The sequence below is a fragment of the Schistocerca cancellata genome, chromosome 1, assembly GCF_023864275.1.
Source record: "Schistocerca cancellata isolate TAMUIC-IGC-003103 chromosome 1, iqSchCanc2.1, whole genome shotgun sequence".
Lineage (NCBI taxonomy): Eukaryota > Metazoa > Arthropoda > Insecta > Orthoptera > Acrididae > Schistocerca > Schistocerca cancellata.
This window is the reverse complement of record NC_064626.1, coordinates 558398259-558425289: the sequence shown is the minus strand read 5'-3', so window position 1 is coordinate 558425289 and position 27031 is coordinate 558398259. Positions and strand designations below refer to the sequence as shown.

The following is a 27031-nucleotide window of genomic DNA, read 5'->3' as shown; positions in this document are numbered from 1 at the left end:
CTACTCTTGTATTACCCCCGTTTGATTTTGTATTTATAATCCTGTATTCACCTGACCAGAAGTCCTGTTCCTCTTGCCACCGAACTTCCTTAATTCCCACTATATCTAACTTTAACCTATCTCTTTTCCTTTTTAAATTTTCTAACCTACCTAACAGACGAAGAGATCTAACATTCCACACTCATACCCATAGAACGCCAATTGTGTTTCTCCAGATAATGATGTCCTCCTGAGTAGTCCCTGCCCAGAGATCCAAATGGGGGACTATTTTACTTTCAGAATATTTTACCCAAGAGGATGCCATCATCATTTAACCATACAGTAAAGCTGCATGCCCTCAGGAAAAATTATGGCTGTAGTTTCCCCCTTCCTTTCACCTGTTCACACTACCAGCTCAGCAATGTTGTTTTGGTTGATGTTACAAGGCCAGTTCAGTCAATCATTCATACTGTTGCCCCTGCAACTACTGAAAAGCTGCTGCTCCTCTTCAGGAGCCACACATTTGGCCCACTATTGTATGAATAATTATGGTTAATAGCAAGTTGTGGGGTTTGAGAATGAGTGTGTCAGCCTGAAACTAGTAATCAATGCAACTGAGATGGGCGGGAAAAAAAATCGAATTTTCTCACCTTTATGTAGTTATAAGGTTCAACAAACTCTCTCCTCCTGTCTGCCAAGTGGTGCAGATGAAAAATATTCCATATACTTTGCTGCTTATCAGAACATTTTCTATGTAATAACCATAGTCTCTCTCTGATTAAGAACATGTTGGCATTGTTTACATACTCTATTAAAGCAGTAACTTTAAGTTTCACTTAATTGCTTAAGGCAAATGAGCTTGGTTCCTTTGAAATGGACATGGCCATTATCCTTCCACATCCCTCTACAGTCTGAGATTGTGCTCCATCACTAATGATCTAATCATCAATGGGCTATTAAACCTAATCTTCTTTCCTCCATCTTAAAGCCGTATGTACTTCATAATTATGACATATTTTTCTACACTGTTGATTTTAAGTAAAAAAGCCTGTGCAAATTTCTTTTTCATTGGTGTTCTTCCTTTTTTCTGTGCAGGCGAGACTGATGTTTGATGGTGAATTAGAGAGCCTTAAAACTATAGCAGCAACTAATACAGTGCGTGTTCCGCAACCTATTGTGGTCTTAGACAATCCTCGTGGTGGATCTGTCTTAGTTTTAGAGTATGTTGACATGAAAACATTAAGCAAATTCTCAAAGCAGCTTGGACAACAACTGGCCAGATTGCATTTACATAACAGTGAACTAAAGACAAAGGCATCACAAGGTTTTGTGGGACAGGAGGAAAATGTTTCTTATGTTGAAAAATTTGGATTTCATGTGACCACCTGCTGTGGCTACATTCCTTTAGAAAATGAATGGTGCGGTGACTGGCCAGTAAGTAAAATTTATGGTTAATATTAAATCTATATTTGTAAGTAATATAAATACCTTAGAGGGATCAGTATAAAAATTATTTGTCATCTACACAATAAAATAATAAAGTAATTTATGGATAAGAGATGTGCCACTTTGGTCAACAAGAAGAAGGAACTGTATTTGGATACTGCCCTACATACCATTTTCAGCTTAGAGCAGTGCAAGGGCGGAGTCTCCTTCCCCACAGACCTTGTGAGGGGTCATGCTTCTCCCTCTCCCTGCCCAGATACTTGGAAACAAACAGCCACTGCATTACTACCACAGCAGATCAGATACCCAAGCATCCTACTTACCACTTCTCTCATTGCACCTGCCTCACATTTTACTGCCACATCTGGTATTCTGGAATGGAAAACAATTGGTTGTCCCATTGACCAGTGACTGCGCAATTTGGTCCTATAAACAATGGTCATCATCACATTAGAGATGTTTCATATATGCAGACCGAACAAGATGGTACGTTGGGTAGCAAACTGGTCCTACATTTTGGAGGACGACAGTTCAAATCCGGCCATCAAAATTTAGATTTTCTGTAATTTCTGTAAATTGCTACAGGCAAATGCTGGGAAGGCTCCTTTGAAAGGACACAGCTGCTTTCCTTCCCCATTGTTGAAATATTCTGAGTTTGGGCTCCATCTTTAATGACCTTGATGTCAACAGAATGTTAAACCCACCCCAATCTTACAATCTTCCTTCCTTCCTTGATATATGCAATGAAGAAATATATTTACAGGTCAAAGGGCGATATGTTAGATTTATGGGAAATGCATAGTATCTTTCTTGAGATTAAGAAATTGTAGTAAGTTAAGGAAAATAAATTGTCTACTGCAATGTTGTCATGGAAATCATTGGAAAGACAAAGTTCAGCAACCGTACCTTAAGAGGATAAGATGGAGAGCGCAATGTTTGAAGGACATAGTTGGAGCAGAATTTGAACATAAATAACAGTCTGAGGGGGTAATGATGGGGGAAATTAAGGGTCATGATTAAATAGAGTTTGAGAATCAGTCCCTAACTGTGAAGTAGATAGCAATGTTCTGTAAATCAATGTCTTGAAACTGATAGGTTATAGATGGCTCTTAGATTGTGATTGTTGCAACATATTAATAGACGGTTGCATGATAATCGATACCACGACTCGAAAATCACTGGTAATGGCCTGTAACACACTACTGTCATGCTATCTTATGACAGATCCTCTGGAATGTTATTGGAAGCAGAAGGGGTGTTACCAGCCTTATTTAAAAGTACAATCTGGAGCTGGCTCTTGAACTGATAAAAGCTGGTCGTCCACTGGAAACATACACTGATCAACCAGAACATTATGACCACTGACATAATCTCAATATAAGCCCGTCCAGGTGACAGCAGTATGGCCTGGCGATCAATGACTGCTAGTTGGACACACGCAGGGTGCATGTGGTATCAGTGAGCAAGCTGTCCATGTGTAGAATGGGGAAGGCTCGCAATCTATCTAGTTTGACTGAGAGCAGATTGTTATGGCCTGTAGGCTTGGCTTGAGCATTTAGGAAACTGTACGACTTGTCGGATGTTTGAGGAGTGCTGTAGTGAGTGTCTTCAACATGTGGTGAAACCATGTCCAGACATGGAGTTGGGTGACCCCCCTCATTACAGATGTCAAACGTTGTAGGCTGGGCAGACTGGTTAAACAGGCGGTAAACTATGGTATGCATATGCCAATGTTAACACCACGACACCAGCAACTTTGACTGAAATGGGCAAGTGCTTATTGACACTGGATGTTGGTGCAGGGTCAGAGTGTTGCATGGTCTGATGACTCCCGATGCTTTCTTCACCATGCCGATGGAAGGGTGTGAATCCATTGTCTTCCAGGGGAACAGCTCCTTCGTACCTGTACTCTGGGACGGAGACAAGCTGGTAGCAGCTCCATTACGCTCTGAGGAACATCCACGTGGGCATCCATAAGTCCAGTGCAGCTCATGCAAGGCACCATGACTGATTGCGAACACACACACCCCTTCATGATGATCATGTTTCTCAATGGCAGTGACATTTTGCAACAAGATAATTCATCATGTAACAAGGCCTGGAGTGTGATGGGGTGGTTTGAGAAACTCACCAGATCTGAACTGAACGAACACATCTGGGATGTGATTGAATGCAGTGTCAGAACTCATTGCCCCCTCCCCGGAATTTACAGGAATTAGGTGACTTGTTTGTGCGTATGTGGTGCTATTTCCCTCCAGCGACCTACGAAGGCCTCATTGCTTCCATGCCACGACACATTGCTGCTGTTATCCATTCTAAAGGTGATCATAATGTTCCGGCTTATCAGTGTATTTGCTCAGCAATTTCACATGCCTAACTAGGGTGAATATGGCTGATTGAAGGATTGATCCCACTGAAATTGAATTAGTTGAACATACTCAGTCCAGTTGGGTAGTTGTTGCTGCTAGCGTCTAATGGTGTTCCATGTTTAATTACCTTTTATGGAAGCTGAGGAGCATATAAACATGTTATGACTAATGTGACTGCAGGTTTTATTGGGTAATCAGCTTAGTGATGGTCTCGTTTTGTCGCAATATTTCGATGAGCTTCATACCCATCATCTTCAAGTGATCCTCTACCTAAAGATGATGGGTATGAAACTCATTGAAACATTGTAGCAAGATGACACCACCACTTGGCTGATCACTCAAAAATATTTTATCATGTGGTGACCTATTTCTTGGAACACAAAAGGATAAAGTGATATTGTCAGCCACAGTTGCTGCCTTGGAAGGCAGTGTCTGTAACTTTCTCATGGGTCTCCTACAGTTCTTCAAAGAGTGCCCCTGTTGACAGAAAACATGCACTTAGATATTACAGAAAATATGCACTTAGATATTAATTGCAACAATTTCTTCTCAACGAAAAACAGTAAGCTGTACCTATCACAGTCCTATCCCTTAGTATATCTCCTTGATCATTGAGCAGTGAGTGTTCTGGCTACACGCTGTGTGGGAGCAGTGTGTTTTTTCAAGAAGAAGAGTTTTCTTCAAGATACACTGATTAAAATGCAACAGATACGCTTCTTTGATCCAAATAAAACCGACCATATGCAGACTGTGGCCATCTACACATTATATTTCACAGATAACTACACACTGTCATAAATGAAACATTTCCTTTATGCTTTGTGTACATTATGTGATGGTGCTATAAATGTTTCTGTGGCCAACCTGTAAAGTCAAAACATTTTCTCCTGTTGCCCTCCTGTGCTTCATCTTAGTGACAAAATTCTCCTGTAGTCCGTACAATGAAAGAAGAACCCTGACACTTAAAAGTGGTCTTTGGATGGTTGCTTCACTTATCTACTGTGACCAGTCGTGCATGTGGTTTTGAATACCTCTCTGTGGCAACACCTCTTTAGTTGTCACAGGTCTGTAGGCTATTGTTTCCAGTCATGTAGCTTTGTTACCAGCAGCAACCTTTTTTCACTTAACACTTGAAAACCTGCACGAGCACTGCCCAGGTGTCACAGAAGTATATGTTACTTTGTTAGTGTAGGTTTCAGACAGTACTCCTTTCTTTTCACTGGACACTTTGTCTCACAAGACATGTATTTGCTCCTCATAATTTAATGATGTAGGTCACTTGTATTAATTGGTGGCTGATTCTGTGTCTTTACTCGGCTACAGTGTATTAGCTTGAACGATTGGCCAACTAATGAGTCTACCAAATACACACTCAGTGGGTGGCCAGGCTAACTGTAGTGGGAATTGTTATTGGCAAGTTTATGGTAGGGAGTGCCTACTTACAGACAGTTTTATTCCTGTTGTCAATGAGACTATTTGCAAATTGTTGACTGTTGCTATTCAAGTAATAATACAATTAAGAGATACTCCTGTCTTTAAAAAGCTCATTTTAACCTTAATGTACATATAGTCTGAAAGTTGGCTTTCCCATTGAAATACCATGGACAGTTTCCCATTTGCTTTCTGTATATCCTAAAAACCTTAAATGTTTTAGAGTCTAAATTTCATAACATGTCTCATTTTAATTATTATGTGTAGGAAATAAACAGCTTTTTTACCCACTGTCTTGCATGATGCCCTCTTGAATGTGTCATCAATTTTTCCTTATCTGATTGGCACAGCATTTTACTAACAGAACTTGTAATCATCAGGTGCTCCCTGAAGTACATGTTGAGTTAGTCTGTGACATACCTGAGAGTACACCAGGCATTATCAGCATGGGAAAACTTGATGACTTGTACTTACTGTTAGTAGTAATTGCAGTGGTTCTTTAAGATTTCTTATTACATGGTCTTATATATAGCTGTAATTGTATTTCTGCAGTGATTAAAATAGTAATTCCATTGTTGCTGTATTTTTCAGACATTCTTTGCAAGAAATAGACTTGACCATCAAGTCAGGCTTGTTGAGAAAAATGTAAGTATGAGCCAAACATGTTGCTGTTTGCAGCATTTGAAAATCTGTATGTCTTTGGCAATCTTTACTAGATGTCATTATTAATTACTTAAAGAAAAAAGTCTTTTACTGTAAAGTTTGTGTCACCATCTCTTTTCTTACTCTGGATTGGCCCAGATCAGTTGGGAAAAGTTGAACCGGTTTTATAGAGTTTCAGTAAGAGGGTAATCTCTGAAGCATAGCTACAATTTTATTTCTATAGTGGCACATAGTCTAAAATAATCGATATTTCTATAAATGATCAAAAAGGGAGGAACAGGGCTCAAAAACTTACCCAGCCATCCTGTCTTCGGTTATGGACAGTTTTCCTGAATCACTTCGGGCAAATGCTGGGGAAGCCAGAGAATATTCCCCACCTCATGCGACCACCTGTAATTGTTTTTCTACTTTGTATAAATTTACTAGATTTCATATCTGCAGCACACCACAACCAGTGCAAATTTCTCTGCTTCATTCAGTAATTTCCAGTGTCTCTTTGAGGTTTTGCGATTCTCCTGTATAACTGGCTGGATCACTTATTTCAAAGGTTGGAAGAAATCAATAGGACGACACCTAGTGCAGCATGGTGGTGCTCGAACCAACCTTGGAGTGAGGACTGCTTTGCTTTTTATATTCATACTCTGCAAATTGCTAAATGACAAAGAGAATACATTATACTGCAAAATTTCAGCACCAGGAAGAATAGTAAATAATGAAAATTTCCTTGTGTACGTATAATATTCTAGGATGAATAAGTAAAATATTAACAGTTGCTGTCGCTGGTCGCTTAGCAGTCATATCCACATCCCGTGACCTGATGTTTTCAAAGGATGAGAGATTTTGAGAACATGCAACAGTTGGACACCCTCTGTACTGAGGCAAATCAAGATGGCATGGGCAACATTCAGTCTTGCATCACCTTGTTGAAAAGCAACATCTCAAGACCCCAAAAATACTGCACAGCCACTGGCCTCAATATTTCAGAAACAAATTAACAGCTACGTGAGCCAGAGGTGATCATGTTCTGCACTCAATGGCATCCTGTATGATTACATCAGGTGCTGGGCCTGTATGACAATGACAAATGCAATCTTGCAGTGTTTATTCCCCTCAGAGCCTCCATGCATGGATACATCTAGCATGAAGTTGTAAGCAGAACCACAACTTGTCAGAGAAACAAGGTGGTGGCACCCCTGTGTCCAATGTTGTCATTGGCACAACTTTCTCTTCTGCTGCGTCAAGGGAACCTGCGCAATGGTCATCATTTGACTGTCCATGGTACTACTTATCTAACTGCAAACAAGCCCAGTTCCTGATGGAAAGTACGTGACATTGCTGTACAATGCTGCAGCTCCTAGTGAACAACATGTCTGTGCTTTTGGTCAGTAGTCTCATAGTGCTCCTGAGATTCTTCATGGAGTTGAGTATGGGCTTCTTGATCACATCAATTCTATTTTTGTATGACATTTGTGAGATCCTAACTGATATAAGCAGCAATATTGTGGAATGATAAACTGCAGTATTCATAGGTCATGATCCTTTCGCAGTCTAATGCTGGTGGACATTACTCTTTCGTATTTGAGGCATAACACAATCTTCTCACAAACAACCAACATTCAAATGCAATTTTTGAATTAGTAACCTGCTGCTTGAACATTTTCTTAAGCGCAGAATGAAGATGGTGTTACTCTACCTACTCCCTGTGGTTGTGATGAATTTCTGACCATTTGTGTATCCAAGTGTCCTGCACATTTCATGCCAATTTGTCATTTGTTGTATTCTGTCTTCATGATGTTGCAGTTTTAATGGCCAGCGGTGAAATATAACTTACAACTTCCCATTACATTCCCATACTCTCTACCAGATGGATGTCATTATCTATCTCTCTGTACTTGCGCTAAGAGTACTCTCTCCAATTTTCCTCTCTCCAATTCTCCTATTTTGAAATTTTCATTACCTTCATTCAGTCCGTCCTGGCTTGGATCACAGGCAACACTGCTGCTGTTAACTTGGGTTGGTTGATTTTTTTGGGGGGGGGGGGGGGGGGGGACCAAACATCAAGGTCATCGGTCCCATGGGGTTAGGGAAGGATGGGGAAGGGAATCGGCTGTGCCCTTTGAAAGAAGCCATCCTGGCGTTTGCCTGAAGCAATTTAGGGAAATCACAGAAAACCTAAATCAGGATGGTTGGATGCGAGTTTGAACAGTCATTCTCCTGGATGTGGATACAATGTGATAACCACTGTGCCACCTCACTTAGTTGTTAATTTTTACAGAATTATTCACACTTAAAGAGGCATGTGGAGCACCGTCAGAAATCTGTGATTGTTACTGTTGATGAAAAGGATAGAGATTGAGTACAGATCCTAAATTTATGTCCCACGTCCGGCCATCCTGATTTAGATTTTCTGTGATTTCTGTAAACCGCTCCAGGTAAATGCCGGGATGGTTCCTTTGAAAGGGCACGGCTGACTTCCTTCCCTAATCCGATGAGCCCGATGACCTCGCTGTCTGGTCTCCTCACCCAAACAACCCCAACCTAAATTTATGTTGCTAACATACTGGGAATCTTTGAGAAGAAACTACTCCAAACCAAAACTTGTTAAAGTTTAGTCTTTGTTCTTGCTCATAATTCTCCAAAAGATTTTTTTTCCCCACAGTTGCTTGCATATTTCATATTTAGATAAGGTATAACAGTGACTTTTACAGTGATTTGGTTTCAAATGTCACAATATTTGTGTATAGTCTATGCAGCCACACACATTTCTGTCATCTACAGTGTGGAGATCCTGAAGTACGAGAGCTGTGGTCAGAGCTCCAGCTGAAGATCCCGAAGTTTTTTGAAGGTTTAGATATTCAGCCAGCCTTACTGCATGGTGATCTATGGGGTGGCAATATAGCAGAAACTGCAACTGGTCCAGGTACAAAATAAAATGTAATAGGTAGTCTTCAATTATTAGAAATTCATTGCAATTAAAATTCACTTGTGGATTTTTTCCAGTTATATTCGATCCAGCGTCATTTTATGGACATCACGAGTTTGAACTAGGCATTGCTCGAATGTTTGGAGGATTCAGCCAAGCTTTTTATGATGCATACTTTGATGTAATCCCTAAAGCACCTGGGTTTGAGACAAGGAATAAACTGTACCAACTGTTTAATTATCTGAATCACTGGTATGTGTTTGATCTCTGTTACAATATGTTGTGAAAACTGCAGCCACATGCCTAAAATCAATGCTCTGTACAATGTAAACATAATCATAGAAGACACGTATTTACAATTACTAGTGGTTGTCACAAATCAGTGCATTGTAGAGAGTGTGTGTGTGTGTGTGTGTGTGTGTTTGCAGTGCTAATGATATGAACTAGAAAGTTGTTCGTGTAATTAACTCTCTCAAAAAGGGAATCCAAAATAAACTGTTCATCATAATTTTTTAAACTGGTAGGAACTGAAATATATAAATATTCAAAAAGAGTTAATTTAATGTTAGGTACATTTTTTAAACAAGGTGAACGTAACATACAATAAACTCATAAAAACTCCAGAAAAGAACAGCATTTTTAAATAATGTTTCTACCTACAATGTAACAAATATATTGCAGCCAAGATCTGATAAGAAATATGATCTTCAATCAATCATCTGCACAACCCTCTTAAAAACTACATAGTGTTAGTAAAGTCAGGAGGCAACTCATTTGGAAGCTGTGTCCACTATTCTTTGAAACCAATTTTCATCTATTATAGGATCTGTCATTTATTTCTCTGTTCACTTCAGGCAGTGATTTAAGTACATGGGAAATGCCAATTTGTGCTATGTTATGGAGTTCATGTTAAACCGTAAGTCCTTTTGCCAAGAATAACACTATGATGTTCAAAAGAATGTACTCATTCAGTATTTAAGGGTTAATTGAAGGCCAAGATTCTCTGGAAAGTACTGGGAATATCCAACTTGTACTAAATATGATTGGGAACCTTTTGTGTGCATGTTGCTCAGGTCTTTGGTTATCGTGCACCTTTAAGGATGCGCTGACCAGGTGGGTGTTCTCTATTAGGGTGGGTATTGCAATATATTGACTACTCCCGTTTTCGTTATTATGTAAATCAGTTAATACAGAAATCTAAGATACCACCCTCACATATCTCCACATGCAATAGACCAATAAAGGAACACACAGAAAGCTCACCTTTGACCTTTGCCTTCATGTGAATCACTTTTGTTGATGTGTGAGGAATAGTAACTCGTCATGTACATTTATATTGCTATCAGGTTTCAGAAACATTGTTTGATCTGAAATGCTGTACTTTTTGCTGTTGTAAAGAGTTTATTGCATGTTATATTAACTTTGTTTTTATAAAAAAAAATGCATTTTTAACAGTTATTATAGAGAGAATTCCATGTTTAAAATAAAATAAAAAAAATCATGTATTTTTGTGTGTAAGAATAAAAATAATTGAAAGAAAACATTTATGTTGAACACTGAAAGAATATTGAAACCTCACCACAGCTTTGAGGTATGTGTATGTTATTCAGAATTTGTCAGAAGTTACCACTGAGTGTCCGGAAAGCAAAATATGTGCACCAGAATTTTTTTAAAAGCAATCTGGTGTGAAAATGCTTGAATATGTGGTAGAAGACAGATTTCCTTGGAACTCACAAGAAGAGAGTGATAACTATGTGTCACCAAGTAGTTTTATCCAATGGTAGAAATATCTTGAGTATCTTGAGAAATAAGAAAATATTGTAGCAATACCAAAATTTATTTTCAGCTTTTCCATCATGGATTCTGATCAAGAAAATCTGATTGCACCTGTCTCTGCAGATATTGAGCATATGAGATACAATATTTGATCAAAATTAGTAATTTCCTTCACTGTGAAACACCGAACAAAAAAAAAAAGAAAAAAAAAAAACAAAACGAAGGAGGAGGAGAAACTACACAAGCAAATTGCCAGTAGAAATCAAGTTTCAAATCTTGAAAATAAATTTAAAAAGTCAGTTTACTTCGAAAACTCCACATTGGGGTATCAAAATTTATTGAAAGTAAGATCAGAAAAATATGAATTCATAGAATTTCATTTGACAGCTCTCTAAGATACTCCCTAATTCAGTGGATGTTGATACTGTTCATGTATGAACTTGGAACTTGTAAATCATCCACAAACTTTCCACTCTCATCTCGATGTTAAAGTACAGAGCTAATTTTAAGAAGTGATGTTGGAAGTTGGTTGAAAGATACGTAATAAGACACATGAAAATGGAAAAAGAGATGGAAAAATATACCTGTGATCCACCTTCATACATCTGCAGGTGAAGGAGTGTACACCTGCAATTTTCCTTTTTATTTCCATCCTGAAATGAAAATGGCTGGTATAGCAGGTTTTGCAGAAAGGGATGTGTCAGAGAGCTCCTTTGGATGTGATACAAATAATCTAATTTATTGAAATGTAAAGCCTATACCAGAGGTACAGTATATTTGGCCTGTAAATTGACAAATAGAAATGTGGACTCTTCTAAGATTGAGAGGCTATTGGCCAGTTTACATGGCAGGAATACTACCTCTAATCTAATCATCCAGTCACTCATTCATTGTATAAGAAGCTTAAGGGACCAGGACAGCTTTGGAAAGCTCTCCTGATAATTGTGGTTGGTTTCATTTATTCTTTCTGATTAAAATAGCACATAATATTTTTGTATGGCCACTGTGGTTAGGTAGTTGTGTGCAGCAAGAGCTGTGGTGAAACTGATAAGTCTGTTTATGAAATTAATCAGTGTGAAAGTTGATTTATTTGTATGGGTATATGAATGTATGACAGGAAGAGTTAACTCTACAAACGGCAGCAGTTGTCTTTAAAAGCAGACACGGATTAGGTTTACCATGTTTCAGAATATACAGATAACACTCATGTAGGTGGATGTAACTAGGAGGAAGAAATAACAAATTTAACTCTAGGAAAATGTTTTTATATAAATGTAACAATTCATCCTCCTCGTGGACCGAAATAAAGTTGCTATGACTGTATATGGTAACGCCACTGGGCTCTATCTAAATGACTCTCAGAAATGTATTGAGTCAACCTTCATTCATGTTGTGTGATCCAATTGCACATTTGCTCTGCAAAATTGAAGTAATCACTGTTTGAAGTAAAATTAGTGGAAGCATGAAGTTGAAGGCTAAGATAGGCTATATGATCAGAATGCTATGGATATCCTTTGCTGTTCATTCTAAAGACCACAATTTAACTAGCAGCTTGTAAAATTTCCTTTTGTTATTATTATATGGCTTTATCGGGGAGGGGGGGGGGGGGGGGCACTTCTACATATTTCCATGCAGTAAAGATGCTGTACTGTGGCAATGGAAGTCTGTCTGAGCTCCAATTGTGATTTTTGCTGGTAGGTGTATTTCATCTAGTTATTTGCCTGTTCCTTGTACTGTATTTGCAACCTCTTGCTATGATGTGGATCAAATTATGTTTTGCAACTATATATCACATTCTCAGTGAAAAATATGGCAACATGCTGACCATTTATATGATTTCTTAAATTAGATTTCACCTCCCACCCTCCTCCTCTGTGCATGTCCCATGTATCGTAATTGCAATCTCTAACTACGATATGGACCGAATCAGATTTTACAGTTATAATCCACTTTGTCAGTGAAAAATGTGGCAATATGCTGACCATTTGCATGACTTTTTAAATTACATTTCACCTCCCCTACTGTCTCACCGTCCTCCCTTCCCATATGCATAAAATTATTTATAGTTAACTACATGTTGTCAACCAAATGTGATTTAACTTTGGGTTTGAAGTTAATCTATTATCTCCAAAATTTTCAGCATAAAAAATTTTATAGTTTAGTACATCATTCATCTCTGTGCCACACTTCATCTTCTATTACTACATGTAAGAATGTTACTGTTTTTTTAAAAATTTTATTTATTTTCAGACTATGCTTGATTGTGTCAAACAAACTTAAAACAGTAGTGATTGTGCAGTGATACTGTTTTCAGTATTCCCAGTTGTTAAGAGAGTGGTCTAAAAGAGATTTTAGAGTGGACACCACATGTTACCATCATTACGGACTTCTTTACAGCAAACACTTTTTTCCTTAGTGATGATTCATGTGGTACATTTTAAATCATTATTCCTTATTGTGAAGATGCTGTTTCATTGTGTGTCTCCCTGAGTTTCTTAATGCAACACTCTGCATCATGTTCTTTACATTGTATGAAAACCAGTTACCAGCACAATCTCTAACACCATGACATTTGTTGTTTTCTAAGAGCTACTGTTAGAAAATGATTATTAAGTGTCAAACAATGGAAAATCCAAGATGGAATAATAACAATATGGAAAGAATAATAACTATTCACTATGCAAAGGAGACACTGAGTCACAGACTGACACAATGAAAAGGAATGCTAAATATATTTAACACTGTTATCTCCCAGTGCTGAGGCCCAACTGTGCTGCAAATAACAGTGGCCAATGTGTCAGTTGTGTGTGAATGTGTTTTCTACATCACGTGGAGGACTTAATCCAATATAGGTATTTGCCTAGCATTCATTTTCATTTGCCTGTCAGTGATTCAACGCCTCCTCTATGATGTGAGTAGCAATCTGTCCTTTCCATATTGTCGATCGTTAAGTGTGTAGGCTACCTGACTACACTCATTTGTTATTGTAAAAATATAGTAATGTTTTCTTTGATAACAGTGTCTCCTCATTTCACAACTGATTTCCCGGTTTGTCTTTTAACTGTTGGCCATAAAGATTTAATTTTATTATTGACAATATAATGTAAATGGATAGATAAAAAATCTACTCACCAAGCGGGAGCAGGAAAACGCACACACGAAAAGGTTAACTATTACAAGCTTTTGGAGCCAGTGGCTCCTTCTTCTAGCAAAAGAGTAGAAGGGGATAGAAGTGGGGTGAAGAAAAAGGGCTGGAGAGGTTTAGGGAAAGGGGTACAGTTCAGAAAAGTCATCCAGAATCCCGTGTCAGGGGACACTTACCGGACAGAAAGAACAGGAAATATTGATTGTTGGGGACTGCACTGGATGAGATTTGAAATCCCTGGAGCTTAAAGGTGGAAGACAGGGGAATATATAAGACAGAAATTACTACTAAAACATTGTGCACGAATTAATAAGTGTGAAAAGCTAACTGTACTTGTATGTAACAGAGGTGGGAGGGGGTACGGAAAAAAATAGACAAGTCAGAAAATGAAAGATGGAGAAAACTAAAATGAAGTGAAGAAAGGAGTAATTACTAAGAAGAAATGCTGAGACGGAAAGAATTAATTTAAATTAAGGCCAGGTGGGTGGTGAGAACCAATGGCATGTTCTGAGAAACTGGTGTCTGTGGGAAGAATCCAGATGGCGCCTGTGGTGAAATAGGCACAGAGTTCATTAGTATCATGTTGTAGAGCATGCTGTACAACAAGGTATTGTGTGTTGTCGGAATACACACTCTGCCTATGCCCTTTCATCCTGCTAGTAACTGAGTTTTAGTCATGCTGATGTAAAAGGACGACAGTGTTTACATAACAGCTGGTATATGACATGTTGTTTCACGGGTGCCTCTCCCTTTCATAGTATATGTTTTACCAGTTACAGGGCTGGAATATGGGTAGAAGGGTGCTAGGGCAAGTCTTGCTATGGGGACATTCATTAGGATAGGAACCATAGGGTAGGGAGATGGGTGCAGAAGGGGCATAGAGTCTGACAAGGATATTATGGAGATTGGGAGGGTGACGAAAAGCTATTGCAGGTGTGGTGGGCAAAATCTCAGACAGAATGGATCTCATTTCAGGACATGATTTTAGGAAGTCATGGCCTTGTCGAAGCAGCTGATGACATTCAGGACCTGGATAATACTGTGTGACAAGTGGTGTGATCTGAAGTTGTTTTTTCATTCAAGACCAGGATAATTAGCTACTCTGAAAAGGCCATGACTTGCAATCTGTCTGACTTTTTGTCTGCCACACCTAGTATGGCCTGTTGTCGCCTTCCCAGTCTCCTTGTTAGATCCTATGCTCCTTCTACACCCCTCTCTGTACCCTATGGCTCCTACTCCAGTGACTGTCTCTGCTGCAAGACGTACCCTGTGCACCCTCCTGCTACCACCTACTCCAGCCCTGTAACTGGCAAAACATTTACTATGAAAGGAAGAGGCACCCGTGAAATGACACGTCATATATCAGCTGTTATGTAAACACTGTTCGGCCTTTTACATCGGCATGACTACCACTCAGTTACTAGTCAGAATGAATGGGCATAGGCAGAGTGTGTATTCCGACAACACACAATATCCTGTTGCAGAGCATGCTCTACAATATGACAGTCGTGACCTCGGTGACTGTTCCACCATGCACGCCATCTGGATTCATCCCACAGACACCCATTTCTCAGAACTCCGGAGGTGGTAACTAGTGCTGCAACATGGTTTGTTCCTCACCGCCCATCTGGCCTTAATTTACGTTAATTCCTTCTGCCTCAGCATTTTTTCACGGTAATACCTCCTTTCTTCACTTCATTTTAGTTTTCTGCCTTTCATTTTCCGACCTGTCCATTTTTTGTCATACCCCCTCCCACCTCTGTTACATACAATTAGCTTTTCAATCTTGTTAGTTCATACACAATGTTATAGTTGTAATTTCTGTCTTATATATTCCCCTGTCTTCCACCTTTAAGCTTTTAGGATTTCAAATCTCATCCAGTGCAGTCCCCAACAATCAATCTTTCCTTCTTATTCTGTCCGGTAATTGTCCCCTGACTGAGGATTCTGGGCAGCTTTTCTGATCTGTATCCCTTTCCCTAAACCTCTCCAGTCCTTTTTTTTCGCCACTATTCTATCCCCTTCAACTCTTCTGCCAGAAGAAGGAGCCACTGGCTCTTTTTGTGTGGGCGTTCTGCTGCCGCTTGATGAGTAGATTTTTCATCCATCCATTTACGTTATATTGTCAATAATTGATTATTTTTGATGTTATAATTTTATTATTGATTATGCTAAGGTTGTTTTAAGTCTTAATTCTGTGGTTGTCATGACATTTCAGTTTCCTTTATATTCCTTTTTTGATCAAGGCTTTTTGGGTGTCTTATTAGTGCCATACTTTTAAATTTGGAATTTACATCTTGTCACACTATACATATCCCTTCAATCAGCTTTCTGGTAGGCTACCTTTATCTGGCACTTGGAACTGAAATGTCTTGCACTTTAAATAAAATAGGTAGATAATTTTTTTGTTTAATAGAACTGGTAGCTTATTCTTTTTCTTTACATTAGCAAAGATGTGTTAGTGCACTGACCAAATTTTTGTAAATCAGAGGAAACTAGCTGTTAATACATTGATATTTTTTATTGGTGACCAGAATATCAAAACCATGAAAAAGCTAATTCTTTTTTACTTTTTTTTTTACAGGAACCACTTTGGTGCAGGATACAGGAATCAGTCCTTATCAATAATGAAGGCTTTGTTAAAATAAAAGCAGCACAAATTAGTAAATATGTTTCTGTAAAACACAAAACTGAATAAAGGGAATAGGTTTTTAATATTGCTTTTATTTATTGCACAAAACATCTATGTTTTCAGAGTTATCCGCATCAGTTAATTACAGAAAAATAGTTAAAATACTTTGAAAATAAAGGATAAAAAGATAGATCCACTTTTCTATTGGAGTGTACAAGTTGACCTAGCGGGGACAGATGCTTACCCCTTTCCCACACCCTATAATAGAATGTCTCCATAAACCAAACTCGCATCCTGAATCACCAAATTTTTGAAGCTTGAGGTTCAAGGATATTTTTCCGTTCTGTGAAATTTTATAGCAGAATGAAATTGTTGCCACATCATAAAAAAAATTTCACAAATGAAATCCACAGCCTGACTTGCCAAATAGACAGACATATCAATTCACTGTGAATTCGAAAAAATGTCATAACATGTAATGGATATTGACTAGTAGCAAATAAATGTAAAGCCATATTCCATTAGTTAATTTAAGCAATCTACCCAAACTGCTGTGGCTGATTGGGGTGATAGGACAGTAGTGCAACTGAAGGTATCTGATATTTACTCATAGCATCCATTTTATGTTTCCAAAAAACAAATACACTCTAAAATTAACACACATCTATATATTCTTCAAAACTGAAAATTGTTACAAAATATCAAGCCAAGAAGTTCTTAAGATCAGTGTAACAGTACAATTCACAGCTCCTGGTCAGTTTTTCTAAGAGTTACTATCTTGTCAAAACTCAAAACTCCCAAAATGTTTCAACAACATTAAAACAATTCCCCAAAAACTGCAAAAATGTTAGGTAAGCCTGTTTGGTTCTGTTAATAAAATCCAAAACCATTCATAGAACAATAACAATATTTACAAAAAATGACCGCCTGGCTGATAGGCAATTTGATCTGTCGAAATCACAATGCCCTTCACATCATACATTTTACATATGCTGAACATTTTTTAATGAATAGTGGGGCTATTGACATCCAATTTCATTACAACATAAACCAGCTTCACAGTATACTTTTGAACATAATGCAGTCCATTTCTTGAAACACGCCTACTTTGGACACAAGCTAATGGTACATCATACACAAGCAAGAGACTGACAGCAGCACTTGCGATACGACAGAAACTTTTTAAATGTCATACAGAAAAGTGATATCATCAATCTTTTAAGGTGAGGTGCAATAGATCCCTTAAATTGTAATAACGTCTAGTGAGACATGCAAAACACATCTAATCTAGCCTCAAAAAAATATTGTGAAATATCAGCCATAACACATGCCTTAGATTTACTTGACAAGCTTTGTATTAGTCATGACAGTAAAAATCATAGATCACAACTTTAGTTGGTGCCCCAGATAGATTCAAAATCATTAACATTGAACAAGAGCACCATATTATTGTTAATACGTTGCCGTCCGCACGTCTCGTGCAAATTGATTCGCTTGGCGCTGGCAGCACTAATTCGGATCACCTGGCTTGTCACCGGCCGTTCTTGACATATAAACTGTTAAGTGTTACTAATCTCATCGTTAGTTCTCATAAATTCTCAACCCTGTTCCCTTACTTTCCTCAAATTTCGAAGATATACATACATAAACAAATACAAAACCTGTGTGTTTAAAATATTTGTTTATTTAAACTTTTTGGAAAAATGATCAATTTCAAATTGCACTTTGAAAATCCGGTCGGCATTATCTGGGTTATTGTTATTGTCAGAAAAATATAAAAATGATATTATTTGTCTGAATCAGTTGCTGGACATCATTTTACAAAATATTTGTGTGTCTATCAAGGGATTCGTTGACAAATAATCATCGATCCTTGCTTTTTTTTTACAGTTCACATAAGGGTAGAAAGCCCAAATAATTTTGTAAGTTCAGGTCCTGTAACGTTGAAAAATTTGGCATTTTTTCCTATCAAGTTTTCTTCTATTGACTGTAGTACTTGTTGATTTCATTGCTAATATATTCAAATAGATCATTCCCAATATAAAATTTGACAATATCCTCGATGCTCTGTGTATCTGTGGGAAATATGTTTGGAGCCGGTGATCCTTCAAATTTAATATTGTTCCTCGGTATATCAAAGTCTGACCACTATGCACTGACTTTCTGTCTGATTCATCTGAATCAGTTGGCAACTGTAGCATTCGCCAAATTCTTCTTGGATGTTTTTACTACCTTCCGACGATGCTGTTTCACTTCCATTTTTTCGATCTCCATTGTCTTCTTCCCAATTGACCAAGTCGTCCGGAATGCCAGGCAAGACGACCTCGCGTTCATCGTAAGTAATCATATCGTCTCTTTCATCTGCCATGATGAAAGGCCACAAGTACTTGTAAAACAAAAAACTTGTTGATGTGTGTAACTTACTGGTACCTAAACAAAACACCAACAGAATGCAAAAGATACTAAAGTGCTGTTGCTGACCACTGCGCGATACTAGATCACGACACCACTGTGGTGTCGCCAGCCACTGAGCGATACCATACACACCACACCACTGTGATGTCGCTGGCCATTGACCACTATTTCGCGCACGGCACCACTGTGATGTCGCCGGATGGTAGTGTGTTAAAAACAACTCAGATGAACCTCCCTAATCCATGTGTCTTGAAACAAGCAGAAATAATTACAGTTAACATTATGTTTTTAAATGGGGCACACACAGTAAATGTCAGTGAGATGTGACCACAACATAACATAAACAGCCTTCAAACCCGGGTCCCAACATCACATCATCCAATTCAAATGTGACCCGACAAGCATAACACGAAAGCACCCACTTGCCACTCCCCCAGCACAACACTGCTTGTCAAATGTGGCTCTTACTTCCTTGTAGACATAAATGATCAAGAATGCTCAGCTGCATGCCATAGTACATATCTGGAAAGAACTGCTCCCACTCAGGATGCCCTCGAATATCACTGCAACACCAGCAAATATTAACCAGAAAGCCATTACCACAGTGCAGCTAAACACTGTACTGTTTGATGGTGCAGAAACCATGTGCCATTCCCTGAGAGCTAGCAGCCTGCCCTTGGCACCATTTCTGTCTAAGTGGCTTGTAAACACAGTTCTGTTGCTCCAGTCAGAATGTCCACCTCTGTTCACTGCCTGCCCATTACTCCCCACTCCTAAGAAGATAACATGTCAAAGAGGTCATGTGACTGCAATATCTTCAACAACTTCGACTGCAATAGTGACAACCATCGATACAGCCATTTGCCATGAATATTTCAAAACTACAAGGGTCGTTTAATAAGTAATGCCCCACATTTTTTTAAAAAGCCATTAATATAGATAGACGAATGTCCTTGTTGGTGTTTCACATTTGATGCTTATTCTGTGCACTGGTGAAGTTTCAAACCATTCTGGCAGATGACAGAGCCATACTACAGTGGCAAAATGGTGTCTACGCATGACTCATGTTGCAAGCAATGTACTGTTAATTGAATTCTTCTGTGCAGTAAAGGAAACCATGATGAACATCTGTAAACATTTGTGTGCAGTTGATAGGAGTACAGTTGGGCGATGGATAAAGTAAGTTAAAGCCTCAGGAAATGCAGAAACAGAGCTCCATGACCAGTCACACTTGCGATGTCCTGTCACAGCCACTGCTGCATACATGCTGAATCGTGGGGCTGTCATTATTCATGCCGACTGGTGCATCACAACTCAACAATTGGCTATGCTTTGAAGATGACTGAAGTGTCAGTCACGCAGTGAAACATGGCTACACCTGCAGGACAAGAGCTTTTACCAGCAGGGAATACATGTTATTCCACAATGTTGGCATATGGCCATAGAACATGCTGGAGACTATGTAGAAAAATAGGACATGGGCAAGACATGTCGATGTATACTGTCACCAAATTCTGATTCTTTACAATAAATATGTTCTGAGAAAAAAAAAGTGGGGCATTACTTATTGAACAACCCTTGTATTTTATCATTCAACATGAAAATAACACAAATGGCCTCCCCCACTTCAGATCCTCATGTGCACATGGAAAGGTACAAAATACAGCATATGCTGTTTATAAAACATGAACATACTAAAAAATTAAATATGAAACTTATTTCTGATCAGGTAGATGTGTGCACTGTCAAAGTTTCAGACTAGCCAAATGTGAGTGGAGTGCTGTCATAGGATTTTTCATGTTGGGGGGCAAACCCCAACCTACCTTCCTTTTTCCTTTTAACATTCCTGCAAAAATAAACATTTTGTAAAAAATTGTGCATCATGTATATACTGTAACAGAAATGAGTTTGATTTCTGTAACATGCACAGAGCAGTGATGAATATATAACCTGTTCACATTCTTGCGCCCTTTTGTGAAAAACAATGCAACACACATTTTCAATTTTCAATGAAAGTCCACAAATTTTAAAAATATGTTTCAATCTCAAACTTTCGAAATTTTATGATATTTTCCCATCAGAAAAAAAAGAAATGGAAAGAGGCAAGCCATGTCTAGATGGTCTACTCAATAGCCTACTGCTACTACACTTATTTCCTATGGAATCTCACATTTATGCCAGTAACAATCTCAAGAATCACCAACTTTTCTTCCAGTACCCTGGTCCCAGTGGGGTTATCAAAGTAACACTGCTGTTCAAAGCTTAAGGATAAGATGGATAAATAACATATTGATAATTCAGTGTAAATAAACGAAAGTGCAAGAGCAAATTGCCCTCTCAGTCTCCTAGTTGTGTGCAGAAAGCTGGACATCACATGCCATGAGGTCAGCATGACTGCAGCACCAAATGGGGGCTACGCAAGGCAGTTGAAGCACTAGGAAAAGACTCTGTGTACTAACCAGCGAGCAGTTACTGTACACTGTGGTGGTGGTCTTCATTACAACATGGCCCGGAAACAATATTTGGATAATGTCACATGGGAAAGAATTATCGGGAAACTGGAAGGAGGACGAACTGTGACAAGTGTATCCCAGGAGTTTTGTATTGCTTACAGCATTGTTTCATGTGCATGGGAAGCACTCCAAACCACAGGCACCGCTACCCGAAGGAGAGGAGGTGGTCAACAACTGTCAAGTACAGCAGCAGATGACCGCTACATTGTGCAACAGGCAAGAAGGGACTCACATCAAACAGCAGGTGCAATTGAAACATAATGTAACAGGACTGAAAGGCATGCAGTCTCAGGTTCCACAGTGGCACAGCAACAGCATTGGGATGGTCTCTTTCCTCGATGACCGGTATGTTTCGTTCTGTTGAAACCTGCACGTTGGCAGCACCATTTGCAATTGTGCCAATAGCATATTCTAGGTGCTTGAGTCTGGAACCACGTGACCGCTACGGTCGCAGGTTGAATCCTGCCTCGGGCATGGATGTGTGTGATGTCCTTAGGTTAGTTAGGTTTGAGTAGTTCTAAGTTCTAGGGGACTGATGACCTCAGATGAGTCCAATAGTGCTCAGAGCCATTTGAATTCTCACATTTTTTTGTCAGTGGTAAATTCACATTTCGACTGCTTGCTTGTTCTGCTTCTTACTCTTGGTTCCACTGTTCATATGTGGTGATCTGTTGGCTAAAGAAGCCATCTGGACTGGTCTGACACAGCTGCAATTTTTCCACTGTTGCTTTAATTCAGCAGCCTTTTTAAGTGGATGTGAACAGTGGCCAGTGACCTTGTTCATGTTTGAAATGTCTTACAAATTTCTGAAAACTGATTTTCACTTTTTCAACTGTTGCCTTGATTATGATACACTGGTTTTAGGGCACCAGAACCTCCACTTTTCTTGTGATACGTGGCTCTTCACAGAGGTATGTTCTGTCATTTCACTCTTCATCATTCAGACCTTTCACCATATAGGAAGTGTCTGTACCTGCTTCTTACTCTTGGTTCCACTGTTCATATGTGGTGATCTGTTGGCTAAAGAAGCCATCTGGACTGGTCTGACACAGCTGCAATTTTTCCACTGTTGCTTTAATTCAGCAGCCTTTTTAAGTGGATGTGAACAGTGGCCAGTGACCTTGTTCATGTTTGAAATGTCTTACAAATTTCTGAAAACTGATTTTCACTTTTTCAACTGTTGCCTTGATTATGATACACTGGTTTTAGGGCACCAGAACCTCCACTTTTCTTGTGATACGTGGCTCTTCACAGAGGTATGTTCTGTCATTTCACTCTTCATCATTCAGACCTTTCACCATATAGGAAGTGTCTGTACCATCTAACAACTGTGTCTTATCATAATGTATTGTTGCTGATACTTCTTTCTCCTTAAGTTAAATCACTGCAGCATTATTCCCCTTTAATTGCAAAAAATGAACTACCAAATAACACTTAACTTCGTCAGTGGGCTGCATCATTTTCTTTTGGCTTTTCTAGCTGCATGTTGTGGTGCAGGAATTTCAATGTGTACCATTACTGCAGACATGTACTTGCAAACAGACAAAAAGTTAATTGTGTAACTTTATTATTTCAAGGTGATAGTAGAACCTAATGATTATACCTCGTATGTGGCAGAGCACCACTACTAACTATATGGCAGCATCGTATAATTAACTTGCCCTCACAATTGTAAACTAGCAATTCACGTTGTACTCTTTTCCAGCTCCTTGTACTTCTGAGTATGAAATGTATGAATAGAGCAGAGACACAGTAAAGGAGATACGAGTGACTCATTCCAATCAGTTTATGATCTTCGTGAGATCCATAGATAACATTTACTTTTCATACTTTTATGCCTGCGTGAATTGAACCCGTTAACAACCAGCAGCAATTATAATCCAACGGTTCTTTCCTTAATAGAATTGGACCTTCTGGATCCTAAAAGTACCTTGATGAAAGTTTATAAAAGAAAATATTTGAGACATTGCAGTTCCACAGCCTAGAGATTGGTGAGTGACAGCTGTGTGCAGAGAATAAATGGCAATATTGAAGAACGGTGCAATAAACTAGGAGTCATTTTCATTGATCCCAAAAAAGTTTTAAATGCAAAGTGTCTTGCCATGATGGTCTACATCTGAATAGGTTGGGCTCAAAAATATTCAGTAAGATGTTCGTAGATACTTGCCAGGTCATAAAAAATAAGGGAAACTGATAAGTAGTGATGGGGGTGAAAAAACTTGCGTAGGATTAAGAAAGACAAAACCAAACCATTATCTGACAAAAAATGTGCTAAGGCCCATAACTAATAGTCAAAGTAGGTATGTTATCCACTGGAATATAAATGGTTTAAACACTGATGCTTCAAACAACAAAAGCTCCAAATTAGATGAATTGGAAATCATTCTGTCAGAATGTGCAAATATTAGTGTTGCTTGTTTAAATGAGCACTTTACTGAGGACACAATTAAAATTCTAAATAAAAAAGGGAACCTCAGATTAGCAAGCAGCTTTTGCAGGAAGAAACAAGTCACCTGGAGACTCATGTATACTTCTACATAGTGATATAAATTATGAGACCAGAAACTGTTTTAATTATTTAAATGAAGAATGTGTGTTTGAGAATTGTTGTGTAAAAATAGTGGACTCACTAGCAAATGTTATAATAATCTCAATGTACAGAATTCCAGGGACGTCAACAACAGAACTATTCCTATCGAAGCTTCAAATTATACTAGAAGACCTTTCTAGAGAAAAAAAGAAAAAAAATGTAATAGCTGCTGATTTTAATATTGATATCACATGTAATAGTAGCCGTGCTTCAATATTCATGGAGTTGTAAAGTAATATGGTTTCAAATTGAATTTCTTTGAATCTACCAGAGACAATGGGCAATCAGCAACATGTATTGACAATGTTCTAACTAATTATGTGTATGAAGATGTGTATAAATTTTGTCTAGATCTAGGTATTTCAGATCATTGTGTGTTATTCATTGAGCTGCAAAAGACAGGAACATTTCACATAAGAGAACCCATATGAGCAGGAACTTTAGCAAAGAAAACTTGCTAACATTTAGTGAGAAGCTAAAAGAGAAAACATGGCCTTTGATCATTGTAACTCAAGTGACGAAAACTGTGAGAAATTCCTAAATAGTTTCCTTGGTGTCTTTAATGAAACACTTCCACCTAGACTCTGCAGCAATAAAATAACAAATAAAGTGGATTTCCCAGGGCATAAAAATTTCCAGTGTAAGGAAAAGGCAACTGCACAAGTAACTAAAATGTAATAAAGATATTGATTTCATTAAATATATTAGACTCTATAAAACCATATTTAAAAGAGTTTTCAGGACAACAAAACAACTGACAAATAACAGGCTAATTTTAAATCATAAAAATAAAACAAAGGCTGTGTGGTCAGTCATTAAATCTGAGTTACGTGTTAAAGTATGTAACCAAGACATTTCAGAAATTGGCATTGAAGGAAATACTATTGTAAATCCAACTCAAATACCAGAGTACTTTAATGAATTCTTTATAAATGTAGCAAAGTCTGATGTAGATGTTACAGATTATCACAAAAAAGTAAATCCCTTTGGCCTAGGTGAAAACTCTGAAAACTTTACAAAATTCTTAAAAGCTTCTGTGGAGGATGTAGAAAATGCTATTTTAACATTAAGAAACAAAAAATCTGCAGGTTGGGATGGAATACCCACCAAAGTTAGTTATTAAAGTGGTACACAATACAATTGCAAAGCCACTAGCTCAAATAATAAATCAATGTTTTGAAAAGGACTGTTTCCCAGAGGTACTGAAATATGCTGAAGTCAAATCACTCTTCAAGAAGAGATCAAGAGAGATCATGGGCAATTATCGTCCTATCTTGATTCTTCCAGTCCTATCTGCTGTTGCACAAATCCAAAACTTCATTGTAATATATTCTGTTATTCTAAACATTCAATTTGGTTTTCAGCAGGGGAAAAACACCATAGATGCAGTAAACAGTTTCGTTGAGAAAATAAGTATATCATTAGACAAGAGAAATAAGGTGGCAGGAATTTTCTGCGACATCACTAAGGCGTTTGATTGTGTAAACCACGCATTGCTTGTTTACAAACTTGAAAAGAATGACATTAGCAGCAGTGCTCTACAATGGCTTAAATCCTACTTTCCCAACAGAAAGCAAAGAGTTAGCATCTCTTCAAACAGCGCTTATTATTTTTGTGACTGGGGGGAAAAATTAATAATAATAATAATATCTCAGGGTGTTCCACAAGGCTCCATATTAGGCCCAGTCCTATTTCTCTTGTATGTTAATTACTTACCATTAAATATCAGCTCCTCATCAGTTCTGTTCGCAGATGATACATCTGTCTTAGTTGAAGATCACGATTCGGAAAAAGTTTCCAAATCTGTAATCAGTACCTTAGAAATTTGGTTTCAGCTAAATGGACTGAATCTAAACATATCTACGACTCACGTGATGCAGTTCAAAACCAAACAGTCAAAATGTGAGCAGATTAAGATTGTACACACCAACCAAGATATAAAAGAAGTTGACTCAGGCAAATTGTTAGGTTTAACTGTAGATAAAAATTTGAGTTTGAGCATGCAGGCACACATTGAATACCTGGCAAATAAACTGAGCAGCTTTGCATTTGCAAATTTGCAACTGACATGGACACACGAAAAGTATCATATACAAGCTACTTCGAATCCATCATTAGGTATGGTATTGGTTTTTGGGGTAACTTGACAAAACATAGTGCAGATACTAAAAATACAGAAAAAAAATCATTTGAAATATGTGCACTGTAAATCACAAAGAACCATGTCGACCATTATTTAGAAAACTTAAAATATTAACTCTGCCATCCTTACACATATATAAGATTATTATATTTTTGTACACCAGACATGAATTATTTAGGGTAAATCATTTTGTCCATTCACATGGTGCTAGAAACAAAGAAAATTTTATGCTCCCCACCCACCACCTCAGACTATGCCCAGGGACCTCAATACATTGGAATGAAAATTTGTAAGAAATTAAAAGGGAACAAGTTGATGCAAATGAATTTAGGTTCACTTAAAAGAAAGCTATATGAGGTACTGACACTGAAGTGTTATTACTCAGTGGTTGAATTCGTGCAGGACGAACTGGAAATTTGAGCTGGATACAAGGTGTTGCACATTCCAAGAAATATCCTTATATTATTATTGATTGTAGTGCTATTATTTATTAATGTAAAAATCATTGTAACTGTATTATAAATTTTTTACATGTCTCCTGTACGCAAACCAAACGGCTTGCAAATGTATGTTGTGAGATGAATAAAACACAATTCACAATAGTTTACACGAAGACACTGGGTTGTGCCAATGTATTGCAAAATGAGTTGCACGCAAATGCTTCTGTATATATTTGCAGAAAGGTGCCACCAGTATACATTTCAGTTTTGTTGGACATGGAAGTGTTGGTAGCTATAAGAGTTGTTGCAGAGTTAATGCTGGTTTTGCATGAAATCGCTGCATTAGAAAAAAAGATTTAAAAAAATGCATTTGGGATCATGACTGAATAAAGAAAAGACATCAGCTCTGTTGTTCAGTGACCTCACTGAAAGAAATTATAGTGTATAAGCATAAAAGTTATTTTGATCATCTTAGAATGTCACCATTTCTTCTAAATGCAATAAGGGAGAAAGATACTTTAATTAGTGAAGCACTGTTGCCAGAACTGACATTATAAACCACATTG

At 38.0% G+C, this 27031-nt stretch overlaps 1 protein-coding gene across 4 annotated transcripts in view; it reads left to right on the top strand.

Annotated features, from left to right (window-relative positions):
- LOC126180850 (ketosamine-3-kinase-like) overlaps positions 1-16447 on the top strand; it is a 52084-nt gene extending 35637 nt beyond the window's left edge. For all 4 annotated transcript variants that reach the window (XM_049924724.1, XM_049924727.1, XM_049924725.1 and 1 more), the window contains 5 exons: positions 1075-1413; positions 5817-5870; positions 8667-8808; positions 8889-9063; positions 16317-16447. In XM_049924724.1, coding sequence (XP_049780681.1) covers positions 1075-1413; positions 5817-5870; positions 8667-8808; positions 8889-9063; positions 16317-16380 — 774 coding nt within the window. In that variant the 3' untranslated portion in view covers positions 16381-16447. The remainder of the gene's footprint in view (positions 1-1074; positions 1414-5816; positions 5871-8666; positions 8809-8888; positions 9064-16316) is intronic.
- The last annotated feature ends 10584 nt before the right edge of the window (positions 16448-27031 follow it).